This window comes from Sphaeramia orbicularis, chromosome 18, assembly GCF_902148855.1.
Source record: "Sphaeramia orbicularis chromosome 18, fSphaOr1.1, whole genome shotgun sequence".
Lineage (NCBI taxonomy): Eukaryota > Metazoa > Chordata > Actinopteri > Kurtiformes > Apogonidae > Sphaeramia > Sphaeramia orbicularis.
Window position 1 is genome coordinate 35936279 of NC_043974.1, and position 12178 is coordinate 35948456.

General features: G+C 31.7%; 1 protein-coding gene across 1 annotated transcript in view; it reads left to right on the forward strand.

Moving 5' to 3' along the window:
• The first annotated feature begins 671 nt into the window (after nt 1–671).
• The window catches only part of LOC115438195 (zeta-sarcoglycan-like), a 149162-nt gene continuing 137655 nt past the window's right edge, over nt 672–12178 (forward strand). Inside the window, exon 1 of the mRNA XM_030161628.1 lies at nt 672–1017. Coding sequence (XP_030017488.1) covers nt 979–1017 — 39 coding nt within the window. The 5' untranslated portion in view covers nt 672–978. The remainder of the gene's footprint in view (nt 1018–12178) is intronic.

A 12178-nucleotide genomic window follows, 5' to 3' on the forward strand; every position in this document is an offset into this window, starting at 1 on the left:
GATCTTAGTGTTGTGATTAGTATTGTATCGCCAGATTCTTGCCAATACACACTCAAAAAAATAATTAAGCCAAAAATGTTGACTTTATGTATTTTAATTACATGTAAATTTTCCATGTAATTTTATTACATAAGTTTAATGTAAAGAGTTGCATTTAATACAATGTTTTTTCTATCATATTGAGTCAGTATGAATAAATTAAATACCTTCAGTCAGATTTGATTTAGTGAATGCAAACTTTTACATAAACTGTGTTTGACTGTGACGCTCAGCCTTTTTATGTGATCTAGTAAATTAAGTTTACTTTATTTGTTTAGATTCACTTCATACTAAGCATATTCACATTATGTTTGACTTTTTCGGATAAATAAACTTTAAATTTCATATATTTCAGTTACATTTTACTTTAAAATATTACTTCATGTTTATTAGAGCCAAGAATCCTTTTTTTGAGTGCACAGTCCTGGTGATAAATCACTTAAGAAAGGTTAAATATAGAGAAAAATTCATTTAGGAACTGACACAGAAGTAGTACTGGGTCTTTATGGGTTAAGATTCTCCGGAGAAAAATTGCGTAAAACTCGTTCATATCCACGACTTTTATTTTGAAACCGGATGTACCCGTTCCTAATCTTTCCCCCTTGACAGCCGCTGACTTCTGCGGTGGATCGGTGCGTTTCATCGGCGTCTTGAAGCCAAAGTGATCCGCAGGAGGAGCACCTGATCCCGCACAGTCTGTCCGCGTCTGACGCACCACCAAACACAACCATGACCAAAATGAAGCTCTGACCGCAGTGAACACGCATGGTTTGGTCTTTTATTTATTTATTTATTTTTTATTCCTGAATGAGTGAAAAGAAAAAGAGGAGGAAGAAAAAAAAGAAGAAGCGTCTGTGTCGGAGCGGAGCTGAATTTGGTGCGTTCCATCTGTGGGAACTTTGTGGAAATATGTAACACAGTGACAGATGAGACTGAAACATGGAACAGTCTGCTACTCTGGACATAGAGACACTTAAGGTAAGAAAATAGTCCGAAAAACTGTGCGTAAAGCATGGGAAGTTTAGTTTAAAGCGCATTTTCTTATGGAAAGTGAGTTTTGATTTTTACGCACGAACTGCGTAAAGGAAGATTTGGAGTGAGGTGGATTTTTCTGGTGCCAATGTTGGCTTCAAAGACCATTTAACCTGCAGAAATCACATTTGTACTTCTAGAAACTGAGAATAAACGCGTTTCAATGCTTATGTGAACCATGTTATATGTATGGACTAAAAATGGAAATTAGTTTTGGCTATTATCTTGCGTATTGGCACATATTGCGTTTATTATTACGCACTGTCCCTTTGAAAACAACAACAACAACAAAAAACAAAAAACAAACTTAAAACTACAGCAGAAACATATATTTAACAAATATACTGGGTTTTGTGGAATTTCAGTTGTATGGGGGGGTTGTAGATGATTTTTTTTTTTTTTTTATGGATATATTTATTATTTATTTAACACAAAATATCTAAAAATGATAAGAAAAATCCATATGATGTCCTCAAAAGTAAAAAAAAAAAAAATTAAATAAAAAATCAGTTTATAATGAGAAAACAAAGCATTCTCAATTAAGAAGCTGGAACTGATTTTGACTCTGATCATAAAAATAGTTATTGATTAATTTATAGCTTCATTATTGCAGGTCTGGTTGTTTTATTAAACAGCAACAGGTGGGTCCACTGCTCATATAATTAAATTCAAATTACCATTTAAATTGTTTGTGAAATGTTGAAGATTAATTTTTTGATTGATATATTAAGTATTTAATGCATAAAATATTTAAAAATGGTGGAAAAAACCAAAATGATGTCCTCAAAAGTAAAGAAATAAAATTTAAAAAATCTGGTTACTATGTTACAACAAAATATTCCTCTTTAAGAAGCTGGAATTGTTCATGACTTTGATCATAAAAATAGTTCTTGCTTCGTTATCGCAGGTCTGGTTGTTTTATTAAACAGCAACAGGTGGATCCACTGCTCATATTGTTCAATTCAAATTCCCATTTAAGTCATTTGTGAAGCGTTGGAGATGATTTTTTTGATTGATATATTAAGTATTTTATGCATAAAATATTTAAAAATGGTGGAAAAAACCAAAATGATGTCCTCAAAAGTAAAGAAATAAAATTAAAAAAATCTGGTTACTATGTTACAACAAAATATTCCTCTTTAAGAAGCTGGAATTGTTCATGACTTTGATCATAAAAATAGTTCTTGCTTCGTTATCGCAGGTCTGGTTGTTTTATTAAACAGCAACAGGTGGATCCACTGCTCATATTGTTCAGTTCAAATTCCCATTTAAGTCATTTGTGAAGCGTTGGAGATGATTTTTTTGATTGATATATTAAGTATTTTATGCATAAAATATCTAAAAATGGTGGGAAAAACCAAGATGATGTCCTCAAAAGTACAAAAATAAAATAAAAAAAAAAGTTTACAATGAGAAAACAAAATATTCCCATTTAAGAAACTGGAATTGATCATGACTGATCATAAAAATAGTTGGTGATTAATTTATCACAGGTCTGGTTGTTTTATTGAACAGCAACAGGTGGATCCACTGCTCATATTGTTCAATTCAAATTCCCATTTAAATCATTTGTGAAGCGTTGGAGATGATTTTTTAATTGATATATTAAGTATTTTACGCATAAAATATTTAAAAATGGTGGAAAAAACCAAGATGATGTCCTCAAAAGTAAAAAAATAAAAGTAACAAAATCAGTTTATTATGAGAAAACAAAATATTCCCATTTAAGAAACTGGAATTGATCATGACTGATCATAAAAATAGTTGGTGATTAATTTATAGCTTCGTTATTGCAGGTCTGGTTGTTTTAATAAACAGCAACAGGTGGATCCACTGCTCATATTGTTCAATTCAAATTCCCATTTAAATCATTTGTGAAGTGTTGGAGATGATTTTTTTGATTGATATATTAAGTATTTTACACAGAAAATATCTAAAAATGGTGGAAAAAAACAAGATGATGTCCTTAAAAGTAAAAAAAATAAAATAAAAAAAACAGTTTACTCTGAGAAAACAAAATATTTCCATTTACAAAGCTGGAATTGATTATGACTTCGATCATGAAAATAGTTTGCGATGAATTTATTGCTCTGTTATTGCAGGTTTGGTTGTTTTATTAAACAGCAACAGGAGGATCCACTGCTCATGTTGTTCAGTTCAAATTCCTGTTTAAATTGTTTGTGAAGTGTTGGAGATGATTTTTAAAAATTGTTATATTAAGTATTTTACGCAGAAAATATCTAAAATGGTAGGAAAAATCAAGGTGATGTCCTCAAAAGTAAAAAAAATAAAATAAAAAAATCAGTTTACTCTAAGAAAACAAAATATTTCCATTTACGAAGCTGGAATTGAACATGACTGATCATAAAAATAGTTGGTGATTAATTTATCGCAGGTCTGGTTGTTTTATTGAAGCGTTGGAGATGATTTTTTTAAAAAAAATATTGATATATTAAATATTTTACGCAGAAAATATCTAAAATGGTAGGAAAAATCAAGATGATGTCCTCAAAGGTACAAAAACAAAATTAAAAAAAAACAATTTACAATGAGAAAACAAAATATTCCCATTTAAGAAGCTGGAATTGATTATGACTTTGATCATAAAAATAGTTTGCGATTAATTTATTGCTCCGTTATTGCAGGTCTGGTTGTTTTATTAAACAGCAACAGGTGGATCCACTGCTCATGTTGTTCAGTTCAAATTCCTGTTTAAATTGTTTGTGAAGTGTTGGAGATGATTTTTTAAAACTGATATATTAAGTATTTTACGCAGAAAATATCTAAAATGGTAGGAAAAATCAAGATGATGTCCTCAAAAGTAAAAAAAATAAAATAAAAAAATCAGTTTACTCTGAGAAAACAAAATATTTCCATTTACGAAGCTGGAATTGATCATGACTGATCATAAAAATAGTTGGTGATTAATTTATCGCAGGTCTGGTTGTTTTATTGAAGCGTTGGAGATGATTTTTTTTTTTAAAAATATTGATATATTAAATATTTTACGCATAAAATATCTAAAAATGGTAGGAAAAATCAAGATGATGTCCTCAAAAGTAAAAAAAATAAAATAAAAAAAACAGTTTACTCTGAGAAAACAAAATATTTCCATTTAAGAAGCTGGAATTGATTATGACTTTGATCATAAAAATAGTTTGCGATTAATTTATTGCTCCGTTATTGCAGGTCTGGTTGTTTTATTAAACAGCAACAGGTGGATCCACTGCTCATGTTGTTCAGTTCAAATTCCTGTTTAAATTGTTTGTGAAGTGTTGGAGATGATTTTTTAAAACTGATATATTAAGTATTTTACGCAGAAAATATCTAAAATGGTAGGAAAAATCAAGATGATGTCCTCAAAAGTAAAAAAAATAAAATAAAAAAATCAGTTTACTCTAAGAAAACAAAATATTTCCATTTACGAAGCTGGAATTGAACATGACTGATCATAAAAATAGTTGGTGATTAATTTATCGCAGGTCTGGTTGTTTTACTGAAGCGTTGGAGATGATTTTTTTTTTTTAAATATTGATATATTAAATATTTTACGCATAAAATATCTAAAAATGGTAGGAAAAACCAAGATGATGTCCTCAAAAGTAAAAAAAATAAAATAAAAAAATCAGTTTACTCTAAGAAAACAAAATATTTCCATTTACGAAGCTGGAATTGAACATGACTGATCATAAAAATAGTTGGTGATTAATTTATCGCAGGTCTGGTTGTTTTACTGAAGCGTTGGAGATGATTTTTTTTTTTTTAAATATTGATATATTAAATATTTTACGCATAAAATATCTAAAAATGGTAGGAAAAACCAAGATGATGTCCTCAAAGGTACAAAAACAAAATTAAAAAAAAAACAATTTACAATGAGAAAACAAAATATTCCCATTTAAGAAGCTGGAATTGATTATGACTTTGATCATAAAAATAGTTTGCGATTAATTTATTGCTCCGTTATTGCAGGTCTGGTTGTTTTATTAAACAGCAACAGGACAATCCACTGCTCATGTTGTTCAGTTCAAATTCCTGTTTAAATTGTTTGTGAAGTGTTGGAGATGATTTTTTAAAACTGATATATTAAGTATTTTACGCAGAAAATATCTAAAATGGTAGGAAAAATCAAGATGATGTCCTCAAAAGTAAAAAAAATAAAATAAAAAAATCAGTTTACTCTAAGAAAACAAAATATTTCCATTTACGAAGCTGGAATTGAACATGACTGATCATAAAAATAGTTGGTGATTAATTTATCGCAGGTCTGGTTGTTTTACTGAAGCGTTGGAGATGATTTTTTTTTTTTAAATATTGATATATTAAATATTTTACGCATAAAATATCTAAAAATGGTAGGAAAAACCAAGATGATGTCCTCAAAGGTACAAAAACAAAATAAAAAAAAAAAAAAATTTACAATGAGAAAACAAAATATTCCCATTTAAGAAGCTGGAATTGATTATGACTTTGATCATAAAAATAGTTTGCGATTAATTTATTGCTCCGTTATTGCAGGTCTGGTTGTTTTATTAAACAGCAACAGGACAATCCACTGCTCATATTGTTCAGTTCAAATTTCCATGTAAGTCGTTTGTGAAGCGTTAACTGTCAGTTGACTTCGTGGAGGCGTGTCGGAATGGCATCATTAATAACGGCTGACCAGTACGTGAATGCCTCAGGGAGCCGTCCTGGAGCCCTTTGCATATCTCCCTCTTGCACTATATCTCATCCTCTATGCATCCTCCTCTTCAAGAATCCCAGTAAAGTGACAGCTTATGAATATTCTGCCTGCATGGGTTCTCATTATCATTCCGGTCTAGCACGGGGGAGCCGGTAACCTCTGGGTACAGTATGTGCATCTCAGCTCTCTGTGCTGCAGTAAAAAAAAAAGAAAAAAAAAAAAAAGAAAATGAACAGAAAATCAGCTGGTGTCAGGAAAGCACACAGTTACAGAGTGGGTCACTTCTTATCGGTCAAGAAATCACTAGTGCTCACCAGCTCGGAGCTGATCCTGCACTTCCTACTGAGTGACAAGTCTGCAAGTTTGTCTCCAGCTAATGTGTCCCATTTAACCCATAAAGACCCAAACATCCACCACCGAACTAAAACATACAGATATAAACTAGAGCTGAAACGATTAATCGATTAGGTGCTTGAAGCCAACGCAAAAACTCCATTAATCGACTCGAATTGATTGAAGGGAAATATTCTATTGCAGTTTTCCTGATTTTGAAGCTTCTTTGTGCGTCACAATAAGCGTCCGTGTGAAACGCAACAGTGGAACCAATGTTTAACAGCAGAGAAATGAAGGAAATAAAGCTTTGATTCAGGAGAATTGTGGTTGAATGATGTTTTTTTTTTTTTGGATCACTTTGAGTCGATTAACCCTTTCATGCATGAATTATAAGAACCTTAATCAAGATTTTTTTTACCTGAGTATTTTTATTCCTCTTTAGGCATGAAAAAAAAACAATGTGACTGACCATTTTTTATGAACCTATTTTTCATGGAGTTTCAAAAATATCCACTCAGCCGGATATCACGCATTTAATTTTTGAAGTTAAAAAAACATGCATTTACTGGCATACGGTGTGAAAACTATGACATAAAAATAGGGATGCCCGATATTGGCATAAAAATTTAATATCGGTGAATATCGTTATCAGTTTTTTTGCCTATCATTAAAACCGATAAAATAATGCCTTGATTTCGCCAGCATTTACCGACGCGTAAATGAAGCATTGTTTGTAGCTGAAAGAAATGTGCAGTTTTCAAAATTGTACAGTAGAGTTGCCACAGTGTAATAGACTCATGGAGGGAGGGAGAGAAAATAAATAAATATGGCATTTTTTCCACAACTTAAGCTGAAGTATGTATTCTTTGCACAGACAGTGTTTACATTTTGAAAGCTTTGTTGCATTTGAGAATGCATCCAATGGGGCGTCACAATAAAATTAGGCATGATGTGTTAATTCCATGACAGGAGATATGCGATGTTACCTAAAATTAGTTTAATATCCCACATATATCGGCAGCGGTATCGGTAGATATCGGAATCGGAAATTAAGTGTTGGACAATATCGGCATGTCGGTTTTTGGCAAAAAACCCAATATCGGACATCCCTACAGGGTGGGGAAGCAAAATTTACAATATTTTGAGGCAGGTATTGAAAGACAGTGTATGACCAATTAGTTTATTGAAAGTCATGAGAATTTAAATCTTCAAATCATATTTTACTGCATTTCTAACGCTCTTGTTGTCTACCTCAAGTTCAATTGCCATTTTTCTCATGGATTTGGTTGGATCCTTTAGGATTTTGGATTTGAGAGCTTTAATAAAAGCTTTGGTACGTTTTTTGTTGCTTCCTCCACTTCCAGACTTTCTTGTAATAGTTTTGCTCATAGTCATTCTCTTCTTTCCATTATAAACAGTCTTTATGGACACTCCAACTATTTTTGAAATCTCCTTTGGTGTGACGAGTGCATTCAGCAAATCACACACTCTTTGACGTTTGCTTTCCTGATTACTCATATGGGCAAAAGTTTGTGAAAAGGTATGGATAATAGTGTTAGGTATGATTATGACATCAATATATGTTTGGTTTCAAAACAATGGACGTAGTGCCTGCTGAGAAAAAACAACTAAATGTTCATTGTAAATTTTGCTTCCCCACCCTGTACATAAAAACATTTTTAATGTGTTTTCTCACATTTTAACATACTATAACACTAGTTATTAGTCAGATAGTATGAAAAAAATGTTCTTGTAAAAAAAAAAAAAAAAACCTTGTTAATTACAGTCTAATAACAATTAGCATTTGATTTACACTCAGACATGTTAGTGCAGATCAGATTTATCAAGAACAGCAAAGTTACAGTAATGGTATGAATGTCAGTGTAGGAATGATGCACCTCATTGCAAAAATCTAAATCTTACCAAGTGTATTTTTTCTCATTTCTAGTCTAAATATCTCATCACACTTAAAATAAGACATAATTACCTAAAGAGGAACTTTTCAGCGAGATATAAAAACTGATTTTTAGACAGTAGATCTGGAAAATGTTATTTCAAGAAATCTTACCAAGATCATTTTCACTTGTTCCACTGGCAGATTTTTTTTGTTTGAATTAAGCAAAAAAATCTTGAATTAAGTTAAAAAAAAAAAAAAATCTGCCAATGGAACAAGTGAAACAGATTTGAATAGCTGTCCACTGTAGTGACCACTGTGCATGAAAGGGTTAATTGTTTCAGCTCTAATATAAACTGTTCAATACCTGCTGGTCCATCAATCCATGTAAATAATTGGTGTAAAATGCAGTTTGTCGTCTTTTCATGGTCATCAGGTATGACGTCAAGGGGAAAATAACAAAAAGTAATGCAGTTTGTTCAGGGTCAAACCAAGGTTATTATCGTTGAGGAAAACTAACGAAATGACGAAAACTAGAATTGAAAAAAACATTTTCAATAAAAACTCTAATTAAAAGAAAAAAACGATAACTAACTGAAACTGTATTGTGTGCTTACAAAACTAACTACAACATATAAAAATTATGGATAAAATTCCCTTTGTTTTCATCTTTGTCAATGTCGGATTGATACAAAATCGATTTATTTCGCTCGAGCAATTTTAGCTAGCGGCACCATATGACACTTCACGGTCCGTCACTTCTCGTCACTTGTCGTTTAGTCGTCTTTTTGTCCCCACTCTACCTGGAAACATGGAGACTAAAGTTGGGAGAAAGCAGCAGAGTCCTGTCTGGGATTTATTGGAATACGACAGCGAAGAAGATAAAAGATACGGCAAAACTAAAATTAATACTAAAACTAAACTAAAACTAAACATTTAGAAAACACGAAAACTAATAAAAACTAGCAAACCTGCTCTAAAAACTGATTAAAACTAACTGAATTAGAGAAAAAAAAAGTCAAAACTAAATAAAACTAAACTAGAATGAAAAATCAAAACTATTATAACCTTGGATCAAACCCACAATTGTTTAATACTGAAGTAGTCCTCAGGGTTAACTAACGTAATAACCTTGAACGTCCTCGTCTACACTATTTTGTAATTTATAAACTTTATTTATGAAAAACAGGCTAGAATTATGTAATACAAGTGTGCAGGTTCTTTTATTTTTACATTTGAACATAGAACATACAAGTTTAAAGGTTTTTCAGAGTTAAAGAAGTCCAGTTTTCTTATATAAAACTGAAATAATCATCTTTAAGTTGATTCAACGTCCACATAAAGTCTGTCTTTTTTTAGATACTGTTGTTACAGACTGATTTTATGTGTTTTTTTTTGTTTTTTTTATTATTGTTATATAAGATTTGACTCCGATCGCCTCCAAAAACCTTCAGATTCTTCTTAAAAAATATCAAATTGTCAAGTCAGCGGTTGCAATGACAGCAGCAAATTTAATATCTGATCAGAGAAAAAACGTAAACAAATACATCAGTTCAGATGCGGTTTACTGATATTCCTATTGCTGTAAAATACCAAATCCTCTTTTTCTAGGATTGAGATAAAATCCATGTAACTGTATGTAAGTGGGTGAGAGGACTAGAGCACAGGTATGATGTCAAAGGGAAAAATCAGATAAAGTAATGCAGTTTGTTCAGGATCAAACCCACAATTGTTTCATACTGAAATAATCCTCAGGGTTAACTAACGTAATGACCTTGAACGTTCTCATCTACACTCTTTTGTAGATGATTATTTTATTATTCTGTTGGTTTTTTTTTTCATTTATAAACTTTATTTATGAAAACCAGGCTAGAATTATGTAATACAAGTGTGCAGGTTCTTTTATTTTTACATTTGAACATAAAACATACAAGTTTACAGGTTTTTCAGAGTTAAAGAAGTCCATTTGTCTTATATAAAACTGAAATAATCATCTTTAAGTTGATTCAACGTCCACATAAAGTCTGTCTTTTTTTAGATACTGTTGTTACAGATTGATTTTATGTGTTTTTTTTATTGTTATATAAGATTTGACTCCGATCGCCTCCAAAAACCTTCAGATTCTTCTTAAAAAATATCAAATTGTCAAGTTATGGGTTGCAAAGAAAGCAGCAAATTTCACATGTGATCAGAGAAAGGACATAAATAAATACAGAATTTCCAGTGCAGTTTAGTGATATTCCTGCAGCTGTAAAATACCAAATCCTTTTTTTCTGAGAACGAGATAAAATCCAAGTAATTGTAAGTGATTGAGAGGACTAGAGCACAGGTATGATGTCAAAGGGAAAAATGCACAGAAAAATAAAATAAAGTAATGCAGTTTGTTCAGGATCAAAACCACAATTGTTAAAGCAGAGTAATGTAATGACCTTGAACGTCCTCATCTACACAGTTCCAACTTCGTAGAGGCATTTTGCTTCCATCAAATCCAAAATTCCCTCATTTTTTATCTTAACCCTTAAAGACCCAAACCACCACCAGCGACCAAAAGCATCCACTGATCTAAACTGAACCACTAATCCTATCAATTTTTGCTGATTTGAGAGTCTAATTGCAGAAATGGAATGTAATGGGATAAATAATTATGTTTTCAGTCATTTAAAATCACATAAATTAGATTATATGTGATCAAACATAATATTCTGACACCTACAGTGAAATGTTATTGACCCATAAAGACCCAAACATCTACTGATCTAAACTGTTTAACACCTGTTGATCCATTTATCCTGTCAATTCATGTAAATAATTGGTGTAAAATACAGTTTTTCATCTCTTCATGGTCATCAGATATGACCCGTTTGGACGTTCAGAGGCTCCGTAGTTACCATGGAAACACCGTCATCTTCTGCAACACTGATTCACCAGTAAAACCCATGGAGTTGGATCAATGACAGTGGATGGACACACTGGGTTTATGTTCAATTAATGATAGATTTTACTGAAAAAGTTGCTTTTTCTGCAGTTTTCTCTATTTTTGATAAAATAACCCTCAACTTTAATCTGAGCTTTTATGAACATCTTTATGATCAGTAAATTAAACACAGGAAAACACATGATTTATAGTGACAACGTGCAAAATACAGAGGATAATATTCTAATAAATGGTGATAAATCACTTAAGAAAGGTTAAATACAGAGAAAATGTCATATGGGAACTGACATAAAAGTAGAGCTGAGTCTTTACGGGTTAAGATAATGTTAGTATTGTGGTAATGAAGCCAAAATGCAAAGATTTGAGTTGGATAATGAAATGTGAAAAGCCACAGATCTTGATGACAGAGGATGGAAAAACTGAGTTTATGTTCAATTAATGATAGATTTTACTGAAAAAGTAACTTTTTCTTCGGTGTTCTCCGTTTTGATATAACTTTTGAATTTACTGTGGGATTTTACAAATAATCTACAGGATCAGTGGATTAAATACAGGAAAATACCTGATTTTCACTGAAAAATGTAGAGGATAATATTATAATAAATGATGATGCTGAAGTAATCCTTAAAGCAGACTAATGTAATGACCTTGAACGTCCTCATCTACACAGTTCCAACTTCGTAGAGGCATTTTGCTTCCATCAAATCCAAAATTCCCTCATTTTTTATCTTAACCCTTAAAGACCCAAACCACCACCAGCGACCAAAAGCATCCACTGATCTAAACTGAACCACTAATCCTATCAATTTTTGCTGATTTGAGAGTCTAATTGCAGAAATGGAATGTAATGGGATAAATAATTATGTTTTCAGTCATTTAAAATCACATAAATTAGATTATATGTGATCAAACATAATATTCTGACACCTACAGTGAAATGTTATTGACCCATAAAGACCCAAACATCTACTGATCTAAACTGTTTAACACCTGTTGATCCATTTATCCTGTCAATTCATGTAAATAATTGGTGTAAAATACAGTTTTTCATCTTTTCATGGTAATCAGATATGACCCATTTGGACGTTCAGAGGCTCCGTAGTCACCATGGAAACACCGTCATCTTCTACAACACTGATTCACCAGTAAAACCCATGGAGTTGGATCAATGACAGCGGATGGACACACTGGGTTTATGTTCAATTAATGATAGATTTTACTGAAAAAGTTGCTTTTTCTGCAGTTTTCTCTATTTTTGATA